An 18,277-nucleotide genomic window follows, 5' to 3' on the forward strand; every position below is an offset into this window, starting at 1 on the left:
AGGAAGGGTGGGAGGGAGGATAAAAGAGAGAGGGGGTGAAAAGAGAGAGCAGGTGGGTGAGAAAGAGAGAGGGGGTGAAAAGAGAGAGCAGGTGGGTGAGAAAGAGAGAAGGGGTGAGGGGGGGGGGGGTAACGTGGGTACTCATAGTGATGGGGCACTTACTGTAGAGTGCAGCGCTCAGTCAGTGAGCCGTTGTCGGTAGTGAGTAGTGCTGTGTGGCCCCGGGGGCTCTCCCCCCAGCTCAGGCATAGCAGAGGCTTTTCCCTGCCACATAGTCCAGAGTCAGGCAGAGAAACAAAAACACAGGTAGGGGAAGCAGGGCTCAGACTGGACTGACAGTGTGATCCGGTCCAGCCTTGAGAGGAAGGGACATGAGTGGATTTGTCCCCAGACACAGCATAGGACAATGGATGGGTTCTCTCCTCTCATCTCATCTCCTCTCATCACACCCTTCACCTGTGGAGGAACTGTACACTGTCCTCAGTCGTACAGACTGTGCCCTCCATGTACACACCACCCCAACCCATGTCAGCCCGCTCCTCTTCAACTTGACCCTTTGCATATGAAGAAGGAGGAGTGGAGTGAATTTAAGGACAGGAACCTCTCTTGGGGCATCCTAATGGCCCCGGGCGCTGCCCGGGTGCCCAAATGGTCAGGCCGTTCTTGGATATTTGTACAGCGAGTGATATTCCCTATATATAACACTGATATCTGTATACTCAGTGTACAGATATCAGTATTATATATAGGGAATATCATTGGTTGTCAGGGTGCCAGTGGCCTGACCCACACAGTGCCCAGGGTTGTCAGGATGCCAGTGGCTTGACCCACACAGTGCCCAGGATTGTCAGGATGCCAGTGGCTTGACCAGCACATTGCCCAGAGTTGTAATTCTACACTGATATCTGTATACTCAGTGCCACTTAGTGTACAGATATCAGTGCTTTATATATAAGGAATAGCACTCAGTGTACAGATATCAATATTATATATAGGGAATATCACTGGTTGTCAGGGTGCCAGTGGCTTGACCCGCACAGTACCTAGGGTTGTCAGGATGCCAGTGGCTTGACCCCCACAGTGCCCAGGATTGTCAGGATGCCAGTGGCTTGACCCACACAGTGCCCAGGGTTGTCAGGATGCCAATGGCTTGACCCGCACAGTACCTAGGGTTGTCAGGATGCCAGTGGCTTGACCCCCACAGTGCCCAGGGTTGTCAGGGTGCCAGTGACTTGACCCCCACAGTGCCCAGGATTGTCAGGGTGCCAGTGGCTTGACCCCCACAGTGCCCAGGATTGTCAGGATGCCAGTGGCTTGACCCACACAGTGCCCGGGATTGTCAGGATGCCAGTGGCTTGACCCCCACAGTGCCCAGGGTTGTCAGGGTGCCAGTGACTTGACCCCCACAGTGCCCGGGATTGTCAGGGTGCCAGTGGCTTGACCCCCACAGTGCCCAGGGTTGTCAGGGTGCCAGTGACTTGACCCCCACAGTGCCCGGGATTGTCAGGATGCCAGTGGCTTGACCCCCACAGTGCCCGGGATTGTCAGGATGCCAGTGGCTTGACCAGCACAGAGTTGTAATTCTACAAAGTAAAAGCCTGTGGCAATTTGTTGCCATTTTGCCAAGGCACCCCTAAAGAACCCATGGGGCACCCTGGTTGAAAAAGGCTGGTATAGATTAAAGCTGAGTGATATGCTAAGCTACTGGGCTGGCCATCACACACTAAGCTGCTGCTATGCTGCAAACAGGTTGCTACCAGCTCCGAGACCAATCCACTCTGCACTGCACTCTCCAGCACACTTTCAGCTCAGCACTGGCTGTCCCACATGGCAGGGATGTGTATTGTGGCCCCGCCCCTCAGCTGAATTCCCTGGAGAAGCTACTCGTCAGCTACTAGCTACTAGTCAGCACCGCTGCACATGTCATTCACATCTCCCAACTTTCCAAACTTGAGAATGAGGGACACTTGGGGGAGATAAAGAGCTGTGGTGTGCCGCATCAAAAAAGAGGATGTGGCCAAACTTTACTGTGGGAGGTTCTTAAGAAGCATGTTTTTTATTTTTCCAATAAAAAAAATAAACTGAATGCCTTTTTAAATTTGCTTAAACAAGCACCCAACATGTTGTAGTGACTACATCCAGTCTAAACCCTTTGACTAGACCCATATAGGGTGAAATTGGGGTCTAGCCTGAACACCAGTTCTGACCAAACCTTGGCTGTTCGGTCATTGGAATGATTGTCTGCACATCTACCTATTCGGTGGGAGACAAACTTCACATAGGGTCTAGACCATTCTTTCTCAACCTTTCCAACACTGAGGAGCGTTTAAAAAATAACTTTCAGGTCAGTGCTGTATTTTGGCCTAGGCCAACAAGGCCAAGGCCTAGGGCGGCACTTTGCAGGGGGGCAGCAAAAAAGCTGTCCCCCCTTCCACCTGAGACTATATTGGCCACTGGTTGCTAGAGCCGCCTCTCTCACCCCCTCACCCCCCCTCTCTCTCTCTCACTCACCCACCCCCCTCTCTCCCCCCTCCCTCTCTCTCTCTCACCCCTCCTCTCTCTCTCTCCCTCTCTCACATCTCTCTTTTTCTCTCCGCCCCCTCTCTCTAATCCCTCTCTCTCTCTCATCCCCCCTCTCTCACCCCCCTCTCATCCCCCTCTCTCTCTTATCTCCTCTCTCTCTCTCTCTCTCTCTCTCATCCTCTCTCTCTCTCATCCCTCTCTCTCTCTCTCACCCCCCTCTCTCTCTCTCTCTCATCCCTCTCTCTCTCTATTCCAGCCTCTCTCTCGCTCTCTCTCATCCCTCCTCCCCCCCCCTCGCTCTCTCAGCACCCTCTCTCTCTTTCACCCCCCCCCTCTCTCTCTCATCCCTCTCTCTCTTACCCCCCCCCTCTCTCTCTCACCCCTGTCTCTCTTTCATCCCCCCTCTCTCTCCCTCACCCCCTCTCACTCCCCCCTCTTGTGAGATCTCAGGGGTTCATGCTGGGACTTGTAGTCCTTCAATTTTGGAGGGAGTCACATCTGTTAAAAAAGTAGTGGGGCAAATTTACATAGGATGGGGGGGGGGGGGGCGCCCAATTTTAGTCTTGCCTAGGGCAGCACAAAACCAAAATACACCACTGTTTCAGGTTTCAGGGAACCCCTGATAAAAATCACTATATCTACAACTCATGATACATTAGTGTGATGGTCAGTGGGAAGAATGCTACTTACACTGGTGGTCATTGTGAAGAATTATCTCCTTCCAAATAGCTAAAAAGGTGAATGGAGTCAGGGGAACTTATCTAAGAGGCAGAAATGACTCATTGCCCGAGGAACCCTAGTTGAGAAACTCTTGTCTAAACCCTCTTCAAGGATGAGTCTGGTACGGTTGTAGAGTAGAATCCTACTTTTTTTCCTTCTAAATGTCACTTTCACTTTTCTACATCCTACAGGTTTGACATTTCACATGCAGGTTTAAGGTATCCCGCAAACATGTTGTTCAAAGGAATGTTTCACTTTTAAGTCTCAACCCATTGACGCCGACATAACACAAATATGCGGCCCCACTGCACCAGACTTTTTGCCGTGGAGCCGTATATTTGCGTATTTCCCTTTGCGTTTCTCTTCCTTGCTCCCAGCACTAAGACCAGGATCTCCCCCCGAGAGCCGGCCCCGTACTAAGGATCAGACCCAGAACTCCCAATTCTGGCTCACCTAAACGCTGAGGTAGCCTCTGGCTACCACAGTGATTGGTCCCTGTGAAGCCCGCCCCTGATATTCTCTCTCTGTGAATGGAGAGGAGAGATGCATTGAATCTTTGTCTCTCCTTGCAGAGAGGAAAAAAAGTGTGTTTAAAAATAAATAAATATAAAAAAAAAAAAAAAAAGAAAAAATACCTAGATCAAGGTTTGATCTAGGCCAATGCCAGGGTTAGTGCTTGGTTCAAGTAAAAGTTATAGGTCAAGGTCAGAATCAATATATCTTGGGCAGGATTTTTTTTTTTTTTTGTTATTGGTGTCAGTTAGGGATGATCAAACTTTTGAAAAGTTTGGTTTGACCAGAACACCCGAACTTCCCGAAAGTTCGGCCCGGATTTCAGAACCCCATTGAAATCAATGGGACCCGAACTTCGGTAATCAAAAAACACAATTTTGAAGCCCTAAAACCCAATAAATGCCCCTAAAAAGTGCCTAGGGTTCTGGATCATGCCCCAAGGACTATTAATCACACAAAAAAAGTTCTTAAAAATTGTCGTTTTTGATAGAGAGACAATTATTGAAAAAATTATTGAAAAAAAAAAAAAAGAGATTTCTTTGGATTTAGTGTCTGGGGGGTCTAAAAGTGTACCTGTGAAGTTTCAGCTCTGTAGCATGTCCAGAACCAGAAAAAAAAGATTGTTTGTATTAGAATTGCAGTAGAGCAGGGTAGTGGCTCTGCCATTTTCACACCTGGCCATTTTTGTTGCAGGTGTTTATTGGGCTTTTTTGTGGACGTCTTTGGAGGCAGGCATGACATCTGAACTTCTGTGTAGGGGTATATATACACACACACTTATATGTATATATACACATACACACATATAGGTGTGATAGGAGCGGAGCCCTATGCCTGCAAATAATTTCATTAGCGCAGGCATAGGGTTCTGCTACTTTCACACCTATATGTGTGTATGTGTATATATACATATATGTGTGTGTGTATATATACCCCTACACAGAAGTTCAGATGTCATGCCTGCCTCCAAAGACGTCCACAAAAAAGCCCAATAAACGCCTGCAACAAAAACGGCCAGGTGTGAAAGGAGCGGAGCCACTACCCTGCTCTACTGCAATTCTAATACAAACGATCTTTTTTCTATGGCGGTCACCCTGACATGGAAGGGTTTGATCACCCTGCCATAGCAGTCAGAGTCAGTTCACCCTACACTACACTATGGTCACCCTGACACCTAACACTTTCCCTACAGAAACTAGATTTTTGAATCTAACTATAGTGGAAAATAGTACCCTAACTGCACTAGATATCCCTTTCCTCACACTAATAAATTCTAAATGACACTTTTGAAGCAGGAGTAACAGAACTGCTTCCACTCTCTTCCACATGCCTGTATTACAATGCTAGAGATTTGGCGGGGCTATCTTATATACTGGGGGGCGTATTCACTACTGATTGGCCTCTGGACCCCCTAGTCACTCCAATCACATTCCTAGCATCTTCCTGCCCCCTCAATTGGATTTTACTGATGGTTCTGATCCAATCATGGGCTTTTAAAGCCCAGTTCCTGCCCCCTTGCATTTTGGTCGGTTCTGGTTGCCGAATTCCGAACTTTTTCAGCAAAAAGTTCGGAATTCGGCTGAATTTCGAACAGTCAATGTTCGGGTCGATCATCCCTAGTGTCAGTGTGTTTTAGGTAGGACAAAAAAGAAAAATACACACTTCTTTCTGGGCTGTACTACGGGTACAAACAACAAATAATCTACACATATGTGGTATTACTGCGATCATCAGGAGCAGGAGAATTTATTTTGGGTTGTGCTTTGGTGGTAGGTTATGGTAGTTTCAAGAAATATACAGCTACATCCTAATAAAATTATTATTTATTTATTTATTTTTTACTATTTGAGGCCAGGTTTTTTTTGATTAAAAAAAAAAAATACATAAATCAGAAGATATCCATAGCCATATACCACCACATGAAAGCCTAATTTGTCCTGAAGATAATGTGGTATAATTCACCTGGGTGTACAAAGTAGTTGTGGTGATAAGTACGGTTTTACTAACACATGTCAAAGTTGCAAAATTGTGCTTGTGCATTAAGATTTGTTTTACACTTAGGCGTGAAGGGGTTAATAAAAACTGATCACTGCAAATTTTATTTTTTTTTTTTTTTTGCTGCATTGGTACAGTGCCCAGCTCCCTGTGGTGCCCTTTGTTTTGACAACTTGCCTATTAGTCTTGAAAAGGAAGAGCATTGATATTCAAGATTCACCTCCCACTGATTACCATGGGGTATACATCAAAGTTTGCAATATTTAAAGTTTTAGACGCACTTGCCGTTTGTACCCACAAATCTGAGCCCATCGCTATGCAGCACAAAGCTCCTGCTGGAAATTTTAATAAACTGACAATTTTTACCAGTCAATGGGAATAATATAGTGTCCTCTATAAAACAAAAATACAAACCTTTTAAATATGTACAATAATATAGATATTCCTTCTATATATTAGATCTGTTTTAAAGGTATGGGGAATAAAATAGCAAAAAAAAAAAAAAAAAAATTGTACAATTGCTACACAAGCCATATTGTAATTGATTATTATTAAAAATGACCCATTTCTCTATCGTTCATTGATGGACACAGCTTCTGATATTCTTAACCATTGGGTTATACTCCCCCGTACAGGAGTAGGACACTAGCCAATGGGCAGTCCAAGGGGGTATACTCCCTCTCTCTGCTATAGGTGCTCTAGTTTTTTTTTTTTCTTTGGTCAGGAGTAAGGACCTAGTTCCTTGCTGGGATCTCTGGTCCTGGCAAACATTTTTCTTTTAGGACAGATTTTATTATTTTCTTTTTCTGGCTTTTACTGTGAGATCTACAGTCAACAGCCGGACTGGGCGACGGGCTGGATAATCTAGATCCAGTGGTCACCCCAGTCTGGCCAGCAACTTCACGCACACCTTAGCTCTGCGTTAGGTCAGCCGCGACATAGCCCCACTGGACGGGGGCTGGCCTGTGAGTTAAACGCTTCTCAAGGTTGCAAACGGCCGGGTCTCGGTCTGAGTCGCAACGTTCCTCCTGGCCGAAAAGCCCCCTATTTCGATGGTGAGGGGTTCTGCCTGGTTCCTAGTATAGTGAGTAGCTATCCGCCCCCTCTCACCCGGTGTGTTTTGGGGTGGACGTGGGCCCCTCCATGAAACAGTCAGACCCCCGGGTTCCCCTCCTTCCCGTTAGGTACCCCCTCACCTGTTCCCCATCCTACCCCCCTCCACTAATGCTGGGGCTGTGTGAGTGGTCTGGTACACCTCCCAGGGTGGGGGCAGGGCGCTATGCTGGCGATGGTGGCTGGGGGGGGTGCGCTGACGGGGACTGGACAATCAGCTTTGTGGGGGGGGTTGTACCTGGTGGGGGCTCCTACCAGGGCCCCCCATCCTGCCTGTGCCTGTCCTGAGGCCTAGGGATCCCTCCTGGGTCCTTGAGAGCCTTGTGGTGCCACCATTTTCTTGTAGCCTCTGTGCTGCAATGCATGGCGGCCATGTTTGTGTAGTCCAGGGGCCATCTTGCGGTGGTTTGGGGCCATCTTGCGGTGGTTTGCTATAGAAAACAGCAGGGGCCATAACAGTGGAGCCCTATGGACGGCGATTTCGTCGGTGGGAGCCCCTCCTCATCCCCTAGTGCTGACTCCTGGATCACCATACGTGCAGTGCAGATTCTCCTTGTGGCTGCGGTGCCTGGTTTCTGTGGGGTGGTGAGTCTGATGGGGTCCTTTCCCTCTCTGCTGAGTATTAATTGGGGCACTGTGACTAGCAACCGGGTGTGCTGCCAGAGCTGTGGGGGTGTCCCTTAGTAGTGTTTTACACTTTTTTATGGGGTCCCCCTAGTGACTTATGGAGTCTTTTAGAGCACATCTCCCCACCTGATCCCCCTCTCTGAGGCCGCGGGGCCCTCTGGGTCCCATCCATCCATTGACATACTGACGGTGGACCTGGAGTCCTTTGTGTCCCTGGTAGAGTTGGCTTTTGGGCGAGCCCCCCCCCCCCCCCGCCTTCAATTGCCTCATCTGTCCCCTCAGATCCTGAATCTGATTCGGCCGCAGACGTGGGTTACTCTGCATAGGACTGCGACCACGAGCCCTGAATCCTCAGATAGGGAGGAGGATTTCTCCACTTCTGCAACCGCACATGAAAAGGTGCTGGGGGATGCTCTGATTTTATCTGTGCATTAGACCTTAAAGATGGAGGACGCAGCTGCGACCGAGGTGCAGGTCCCCTTTGGCACTCACAGGCCATCCAGAGTGGCAAAGGTGTAACCGTTCACATCCTATTTTGACAGAATTGTCACTACAGAGTGGGAACGACCAAAGCGCCCCTTGGGGTCCCTAAGCGCTTTGCTAGGAGATACCCCTTCTTAAGAAGTGGACTGTTCTACCGGTGGTGGACCCTCTGGTTTCCAGATTAAACAAGGCAACCATGATTCCAGTTGAAGAGGCCTGGCCTTTAAGGACCTAGCTGACTATTCTCTGGATAGAGTTCGGTCACTCAAGGTGTACTTGGTGACTGCTGAGTTTTTTCGTAAGTCAGGCTCGCTCTCTGTACTTAATGGATGGCCCATGAACAGGATTACCTGCGTCTGCTGCAACTGTTCCCAGATGGCTTAGACAGATGGTGGTGCAGGCTTATTCAATCAAGGGTCAAGTCCTGCCTTTCCCTGTTTCAGCGCCTTCTACTCGGGTGCCTAGTGCTTCCTGGGCTTTTTCGCCATACTGGCATCTGTGCTCCAGGTTGCAAGATGGCTATTGGTAGTCTGTTCACACCTTTGCCAAATTTTATAAGGTGGATGTGCTGGCATCTGCAGATGCCTCTTTTGGCCGCAAAGTTTTTTGCTGGCTGTTGTCTGGGGGGCTTTTGGCCTTTCTTGAGGGTGTTAACTGTTTGTTTCAGGTGGGCCTCCTCTTTTTTTCTGCTGAGTCCTATGTTGCCTTGTTGGCTATGTTTAGCCTTGGGGGACTTGTTCTTTTCTGCTGTTCCCACCCCTCATTTTATGGCACTGCTTTGGGACGTCCCTACTGATATGGATCAGAGAGAACTGCGTCCGTCAATGAACGATGGAAAAAATGGATTTTTCACTTACCGTAAAATCCTTTTCTCTTAAGTTCATTGACGGACGCTGTACCCGCCCCTCTATTTTGAGTTGGGTTGGTGTTACTTTCTAACACTGCTTTGATACAAAACTGACATCTTATGCAGGAAGTGAGAGGGTGTACCCTCCGGGACTGCCCATAGGCGTAGCCAGAACTTTTTTCTGCATAGTGTCCTACTCCTGTAGGGGACAGTATAACCCTACTGATATGGATCAGAGAGAACTGCATCCATCAATGAACTTAAGAGAAAAGGATTTTAAGGGACGTCCAAAATCCAGTTTTCCCAAAATGAGACTAAGTGGATCTACCAACTTTAGAGTAGGACACCTGTAGGATTGAATGTAGAACTTGATATCAACTGTTTTATTAATGATTTTTAATCAATGTTTCCATTATCAAATTTTTAGATGATTTTTATTCATGTATTTATTATAACGTTATATTTTCTATGTATTTATTATAATACTATTGTTAACATCATGCATTGAGTGAGGAGTAGTGATATTGATTGGTAATATAGGATGATACATTCAACTCTAATTTATTTAATTTTAAGATTTATTAATTATGGACTATTAGTGTTTAAAAGGGTTTATATAATATTTATTTATTGGGTACATACTTTTAGATATTTTTAGATATTTTGATAACATTTATTGTAACATTATTTATACATTTATTTTTGGTTATCCAACATTGTCAACATCATGTATTTCTTGGGGAGTTGTGATATAGAATAGGAGTGTAGAATGGTACATTTATATTCTATTTTAAGATTCATTGACTAGGGGCAATTAGTGTTTAGTAAAGGGATTTTGTAATTTGGTACATATATTTGGACATTTAGACATTCCTCCATTCATAGACTGGAATGAGGGAAAGACTTTGATTATTTATTAGTGTACATCACCTTGGTGATCGTAACATTTCCGATGAAGATATAACTTGTGCCCATATATAGTACAAGTGTTTCATATATCCACCCTAACCATACATAGTAGAAAAATTTCATATTTGCATCACATAAAGTTATTAATTAGCCTTCTGGATACAAATAGAACATTTACATATATAGAATAGAGTAACAAGATTGAGTCTGTGGCACTTCTGGTGGATATAACGATCACTCCATCATAATAATAGGGTGTAGGATGATGTATTGGGTGTAGTAGGAGGAGTCTTGAATATAAAAGTCAGACACACATAGGATACCCCAGATTCAGATGATGCCCAGTGGGAGGGGTGAAAAGCGTAAAGCGGTGAACTAACATCTGACGTCACTTCCGGTGGTTGGAACGCACGCCGAGGCGGCCCTCACCATGAGATTTTAGAAGCTGATCTTTTCCATTTTCACTTGTAAGTGCATTGATTTTATTATTTTAATAAAGCTTACAATTTCACACTATGGAGATCTCTTTTTCAATTTTATGAATATCTTCCATTGGGAGCCACATGGATAAGGACTCATAATAGTAATCGATTAAAATATATATTCGGTCTTATCAAGAAGAAATATAGGAACACAGACCATCATCTTAAATCCTTACATAGCATTAGATGACCGTCTTTTCCATCATTCCAGTGAGTGGGGACACAAGAGGGGAGCACAGAGTGTCTCACCACTATTCAGATTCAAAGCACTGGCACTTTTGATGAATCTATCAACCTGATATATTTGCACAGCTATCAACTTGGGATTATTAGGACTTTTTCTTCACTTGGCACTTTATTCAACGATTTATTTGTTTATATGTGATTTATTTATATATGATTCATTTATTCACACATTGTTATATGTATGTATAGCATTTTGTCACCGATCTTGCAGAAGAATGATATCCATAGAATACATTTGCAGCATTAGTAACAGTAATCTACCTTTCATCAGTATATTCGAGACATAAGCATTTGCACTTGGCACTTTATCTTTATCTTTATATTTGCATATTGTGGAGCAGCGCTGATACCTATACAGTTAACATTAAAAGTAAAAACAACTCTATTTATCCCTTTATATAGAATTTACTTTTTTTTTCTGTTTAGGTGGACTGAAGAATCGATTTATTTATTTTTTTGTCATGTTGGTCTTCATAAGTACAACTAAGGAAACAAGCCATATCAGTGTTTTAAGGAACTGAAAGTCTTTATTGCAGTTCACTGGAGGATTCCCACAGGACACAAGCCATATTGGTGTTCTTAATGTCATCAATGTTTTGGATGCTCTTTAACATCGATCAGGCTTCAGAGGACAACCAGTGTTCTTGAATTGACTATAGCTTTACAGCCCATGTATACATAAGAGAAGTCATTTCAAAAGCTATTTCTTGTTTGGAATGGGACCAAAGGTTTTTACCAAAAAGGCAAACGTACCCAGACACCAGAAGGTTTACAGTGGAGAGAAGCTGTGTCATTATTCGGAATGTGATAAAGCTTTTCAGACACCAGAATATTCACACTGGAGAGAAACCATTTCAGTGTTCTGAATGTGACAGCTTTTAAAATGAAGTCAAATCTTAGCACACACAAGACAGTTCACACTGGAGAGAAGTTGTATCAGTGTTCTGAATGTAAAAAATCTTATACAACCAATGGTATACTTACCAAACACAAAATGGTTCACACTGGAGAGAAGCCATTTCAGTGTTCTGAATGTGACAAAGCTTTTATAGCGAAGGCAGATCTGATTAGACACCAGGGGGTTCACACTGGAGAGAAGCCATATCAGTGTTCTGAATGTGACAAAACTTTCAAATATAAGGATGGCCTTAATGTACATACGAGGATTCACACTGGAATAAATCCATTTCAGTGCTCCAAATGTGACAAATCTTTTCCACAGAAGGTATTACTTATTGCACACCAGTGCGTTCACACTGGAGAGAAACCATTTCAATGTTCTGAATGTGATAAAACTTTTACAAAAAAATCAGGTCTAACCATACATAGGATGTTTCACACTGGAGAGAAGCCATATGAGTGTTCTGAATGTGATAAAGCTTTTAAACAGAAGTCACAACTTATCTCACACCAGAAGATTCACACTGGAGAGAAGCTGTATCAGTGTTCTGAATGTGACAAAACTTTTGCAATCAAGAAACAGCTTATCCAACACGAGAGGATTCACACTGGAGAGAAGCCGTATCAGTGTTCTGAATGTGGCAAAGCTTTTGCAACCAAGAAACAGCTTATCCAACATGAGAGGGTTCACACTGGAGAGAAGCCGTATCAGTGTTCTGAATGTGGCAAAGCTTTTGCAATCAAGGAACCGCTTATCCAACACCAGAGGATTCACACTGGAGAGAAGCCGTATCAGTGTACTGAATGTGGCAAAGCTTTTACACTGAAGCCAGCTCTTATCAGACACCAGAGAATTCACATTGGAGAGAAGTCATATCAATGTTCTGTATGTGGTAAAGCTTTTAGACATACTGAAAGCCTTATCAAACATCAGAAAATTCACACAGGAGAGAAGCGACATCAGTGTTCTGTATGTAACATGACTTTTGCATTGAACTCAGAGCTTACCATTCACCAGATACTTCACACTGGAGAGAAGCCATATCATTGTTCTGAATGTGATAAAGCTTTTTCACATAAGTCAAAGCTTTTCAGACACCAGAAGGTTCACACTGGAGAGAAGCCGTTTCAGTGTTCAGAATGCGACAAAGCTTTTGTAGTGAAGTCTTTGCTTATCATACATGAGAGGATTCACACTGGAGAGAAGTCATATCAGTGTTCTGAGTGTGACAACGCTTTTACCCACAAGAAGGTGTTTATCAGACACCAGAGGCTTCACTCTGGAGAGAAGCCATATCAATGCTCTGAGTGTGACAAAGCTTTTACAATGCGGCCAGAGTTTATTAGACACAAGATGGTTCACACTGGAGAGAAGCCTTATCAATGTTCTGAGTGTGGTAAAGATTTTTCACGTAAGGAAAGCCTTATCAGACACCAGATAATTCACTCTGGAGAGAAGCCATTTCAATGTTCAGAATGTGATAAAGCTTTTAAACATAAGGAAAGCTTTATTATACACCAGAAGGCTCACAAGGGAGAGAAGCCCTATCAGTGTTATGAATGTGGCAAAGCTTTTACAGTCAATAAAGATCTTATCAAACATCAAAGGACTCACACCGGAGAGAAGCCTTATGAGTGTTCCGAATGTGATAAAGCTTTTTCACAGAAGGCAGGTCTTACCATACACCAGAGAGTCCACACTGGAGAGAAGCCGTTTCAGTGTTCAGAATGCAACAAAGCTTATGCAGAGAAGTCTTTGCTTATCATACATGAGAGGATTCACACTGGAGAGAAACCATATCAGTGTTCTGAGTGTGACAAAGCTTTTACCTGCAAGAAGGTGTTTATCAGACACCAGAGGCTTCACTCTGGAGAGAAGCCATATCAATGCTCTGAGTGTGACAAAGCTTTTACAATGCGGCCAGAGTTTATCAGACACAAGATGGTTCACACTGGAGAGAAGCCTTATCAATGTTCTGAATGTGGTAGAGATTTTTCACGTAAGGAAAGCCTTATCAAACACCAGATAATTCACTCTGGAGAGAAGCCATTTCAATGTTCAGAATGTGATAAAGCTTTTAAACATAAGGAAAGCTTTATTGTGCACCAGAAGGCTCACAAGGGAGAGAAGCCATATCAGTGTTCTGAATGTGGCAAAGCTTTTACAGTGAATAAAGATCTTATCATACATCAAAGGACTCACACCGGAGAGAAGCCATTTCAATGTTCAGAATGTGATAAAGCTTTTAAACATAAGGAAAGTCTTATCAGACACCAGATAGTCCACAATGGAGAGAAGCCAGAATAAGACAAAGCTTTTATGATTAATGCAGTGCTAATCAAACACCAAAGGATTCACAAGCTTCAGTTGCAGTGAGGCCACAATGAAAGAAAAGAGTTGCGGGTGTCTCTTTATGTTAACACCTCATGTCATTCCACAAATTAGTGAAAAAATATAATGCTACTTTAATAACCAAACTAAAAACTGCAAGAGATCTCAACTTCCAAAGTGCTTTAGTGTTTGGTCATATTCCTACAATTTGGGGTTCTCTTTATTGACTCTTAAGTGGACAGAGCTCTTTTGTTTTTCCAAAAAAAAAAAAAAAAAAATTTGACTCTAGAAATGTTATGATGTTAGCCCTAAGGTGTAACTATGGGTAAAATCAATAATTACATAAATATTGAAATATGGCATTTTACTATTTTAGTCCCCTGGCCTTAACCCTATCCTAGTTAACCCCTTGAGTCCCAGAAAGGTTTTTTCCTTTTTTGGGAATGTGAAATGTCTCAGTTCTGTGCATTATTCAGTTTTGCCGGACAGATAGCGCTTTTAATTTGGTAGGAAATTTGGATACATATATTTTCATTTCTTTTGGCTTTTATTGGGAATAAATAGTAAAAATTAAAAATAAAATAAGCATTTCCCTGTATTTTTTCCTAATGCCGCATTTAGGTAATTTATGCACCCCCAAATTTTTTATTTCAAAATATAATCAACAAAGTATGTTGATTAAAAATGAGATCACAATAGTGTGACTTTTATGTAATCTAGTGGAATGATAAAGCTTAAAGTGATAGTCCACGTTTTACTTTAGGAGAGATTGGTTCCCTTTTTTTAATATACTTTATTTTCTCTTGGCGGGTCTGAAAATGGTCAGTGAAGATCAGATCCAGACCCACACAGGCATCTGTGCAGCAGCAGATCCCTTCCAACAGTGATCTATTGCTGTCTGCAACCAGTATCTCTAGAGTGGATATGTTTTTTTATACAGCAAACTCTTCATAAAATTGATGGGGAATGATGCGTAAGATGACTCGGTGCACTGGAGTCATGGAGCAAATAACCAATGAAACCATTGATGATATAGCAGATCTGACAGCAGAAGTGACTCAAAACACCTAAGACCAGCCATACACGGTTCAAATCTCGGTCTGTTCAGCAGGAATGGCCGAGATTTGGACCGTTAAAGGGTAGGCAGAATGTACTAAGTTAATCGATTTTAATCAACTTGGATACCACCAGCCTGCTGGATTCTCTTACGATTATCAATGGCTATAGCCACTTCCGATTATCACTGTCTTCTCCCGGCGAGGATGATTGTCCACACCAGGAGCAGATAATAGCTCCGCACAAAGGATTCCTCTGTCAGCACTGTCCATGTTGATGTGGGAATTGTGTAAATGTAACCATGGGTTGCAGGAAAGAAATTAGCACCATGTTGGGCCAGCCTAAGATGGTGTCGCAGAACTCCATGGCTACTGACTATCTCTCAGATGCCCAAGGTGGAATCTACCAACTGGTGTCAGAGAGTGTTGTACATTAACTTCAGATCATAATATCTACACAAGATAAAGGAGTTATAACAGGCACCTGATTGGGAGTAAGTAGGATCCATTTTCTTGGATTGGCTGAGTTGGAACTTGGTTGAATAATAGAGTGGGCTTGATTCCTAAACTTATAGTTTTGATAGTAATTTTACACATTGCTTTTTCTTTTAGAATTGTTTGCCTTTTTTGAACAATGCACATTTAGACCTGAAGAATAGCTAAAACCCACATAGTTACATAGTTATTCTGGTTGAAAAAAAAGACACAAGTCCATCCAGTTCAACCTACAAAAAAAAAAAAACACACAATAGAAAACCTCCATATATTTCCACAGTTAATTCAGAGGAAGGGAAAAAAAAATAAAGCATGATCCAATTTGCTCCAGCGAGGGAAAAATTCCTTCCTGATCCCCCCCCCCCCCCCAAGAGGATATTCCCTGGATCAACTTTTACCTATAAAGGTTAGTATCCAGTTATATTATGTACATTTAGGAAATAATCCTGGCCTTTTTTAAAGCAATCTACTGAGCTGGCCAGAACCACATTGAGGGAGTCTATTCCACATTTTCACAGCTCTTTCCATAAACCTTATTATGGTGGGAATTTTTTCAGAACTTGAGCAGGCAGAAACTGGAGCATCTTTGAATGGCTATCAATCTGCTTCCATTCTCATCTTGTTCAGTTATGCTTTGGAAATTAAAGATGGAAGCTAATTGGTTGCCTTGCACACCTGCTCCAGATTCTGGCTGCTCTGGATTTAAGGGATTCCCCTCTATTTATTTTCTGAATGCAGAGGCTCTGAAGATTAAAATGGTGGTAGCTGCAATCTTTATACGTCACAAGATATCCGTGCAAGTGTTCTCAAACTCTCTAAGTTTAGTGTGCACAAACCCAGTAAATTACCCATTTTTTTTTATATAAAAGATTAGATTGAGTTGAGTAAATAGATACCAAACCAAACATGCCTTAAAATTTCACGCGCCTGTGAATTAGTGACAATCTTCAGTACCCAAATTTATGCATAGTGCCTTAAAAAGTCTGCACAGTTCATCAGTATAGAGTGAGTGGCCTAGAACTATTTCCGGCAAGGCAATGTAACCGGTGCATTGCCTTGTTGTTTTTGTAGGTAGCCACACCAGACACATACATTTATGTTTTTGTATGTGCATGTACATGGTGGCTTTAACATTTTTATGTGTGTTTTTATTTCATTTACAGCATGTTGCTTTATTTTTAATTTTATTTTTCATAACTTTATTGCTACCACATAGATTGGTCCCCCATATGATAGAATATTGCTGATCACAGGTCCTCTATAAGGTAGCAAACAACATATGTGTATACTGGCGCAAGTAAAACAGAAAAATGCCAAAGGTTCCTACCTTCAGAGAATATAAATGTCTAATACACATGTACATATGAAAAAGTCCATACCCAAGTCCATATGTATGAAATGTTCCTTAGCACTGAAGGCTGCTCTGATGCAAGTAAGAGTGGCGCCTGTCTTTTCTTCACAGTTTCCCTCAAGTTTTCTTCTAAGTGCAGTAGGAAGGTTTTAATAAAACATGGCAATAAACACCAATATACTCACAAACGAGTAAGTATGGAAGGCATCATGTAGTATATACAATGTCCTGATGGCTCCGGTGGTCTCAGATGCTGGCTGCAGCCGATTGATATTGGCGCTTCCTGGTGGCTAGAACGCAGGGGCACTATCTGACGTCACTTCCCAGTCGTGACGTGATGACGCAGGCGGCAACGTGTTATCGGAGCATGCTCAGAGAGGCCTGAGGAAGGAGTGCATGCTCTGATAACGCGTCGCCGCCTGTGTCATCATGTCACGACTGGAAAGTGATGTCGGATAGTGCCCCTGCATTCCAGCTACCAGGAAGCGCCGATATATCTACACAATGCCTTCCATACTTACTGGTTTGTGAGTATATTGGTGTTTATTGCCATGTTTTATTAGAGCCTTCCTACTGCACTTAGAGTGGCACCTGTCTTTTCCTCTTTAAGGTAATTTAAGGTAACTTGGTTGAATAATAGAGTGGGCTTGATTCCTAAACTTATAGTTTTGATAGTAATTTTACACAATGCTTTTTCTTTTAGAATTGTTTGCCTTTTTTGAACAATACACATTTAGACCTGAAGACTAGCTAAAACCCACATAGTTACATAGTTATTCTGGTTGAAAAAAAAGACACAAGTCCATCCAGTTCAACCTACAAAAAAAAAAAAAAAAACACAATAGAAAACCTCCATATATTTCCACAGTTAATTCAGAGGAAAGGAAAAAAATAAAGCATGATCCAATTTGCTCCAGCAAGGGAAAAATTCCTTCCTGATCCCCCAAGAGGATATTCCCTGGATCACCTTTAGCTATAAAGGTTAGTATTCAGTTATATTATGTACTAGAAATAATCCAGGCCTTTTTTAAATCAATCTACTGAGCTGGCCAGAACCACCTTGAGGGAGTCTATTCCACATTTTCACCGCTCTTTCCACAAACCTTATTATGGTGGGATTTTTTTCAGAACTTGAGCAGGCAGAAACTGGAGCATCTTTGAATGGCTATCAGTCTGCTTCCATTCTCATCTTGTTCAGTTATGCTTTGGAAATTAAAGATGGAAGCTAATTGGTTGCCTTGCACACCTGCTCCAGATTCTGGCTGCTCTGGATTTAAGGGATTCCTCTCTATTTTATTTTCTGAAAGCAGAGGCTCTGAAGATTAAAATGGTGGTAGCTACAATCTTTATACGTCACAAGATATCCGTGCAAGTGTTTTCTCAAACTGCCTAAGTTTAGTGTGCTCAAACCCAGTAGATTACCCATTTTTTTTTTTTTATACATAAAAGATGAGATTGAGTTGAGTAAATGGATACCAAACATGCCTTAAAATTTCACGTGCCTGTGAATTAGTGACAATCTTCAGTACCCAAATTTATGCATAGTGCCTTAAAAAGTCTCCACAGTTCATCAGTATAGAATGAGTGGCCTAGAACTATTTCCGGCAAGGCAATGCAACCGGTGCATTGCCTTGTTGTTTTTGTAGGTAGCCACAGCGGACACATACATTTATGTTTTTGTATGTG

At 42.8% G+C, this 18,277-nt stretch overlaps 1 protein-coding gene across 1 annotated transcript in view; it reads left to right on the top strand.

Moving 5' to 3' along the window:
- The window catches only part of LOC309548345 (uncharacterized protein), a gene marked incomplete at its 3' end in the record, with an annotated part of 179,444 nt that extends 165,778 nt beyond the window's left edge, over positions 1-13,666 (top strand). The window contains exon 6 of the mRNA XM_082248282.1: positions 11,334-13,666. Within this exon, the coding sequence (XP_082104408.1) occupies positions 11,334-13,666 (2,333 nt within the window). The remainder of the gene's footprint in view (positions 1-11,333) is intronic.
- Between the last annotated feature and the right edge of the window lie 4,611 nt (positions 13,667-18,277).

Source organism: Pelophylax lessonae (assembly GCF_965119305.1).
Source record: "Pelophylax lessonae genome assembly, chromosome: 2".
Taxonomy (NCBI): domain Eukaryota; kingdom Metazoa; phylum Chordata; class Amphibia; order Anura; family Ranidae; genus Pelophylax; species Pelophylax lessonae.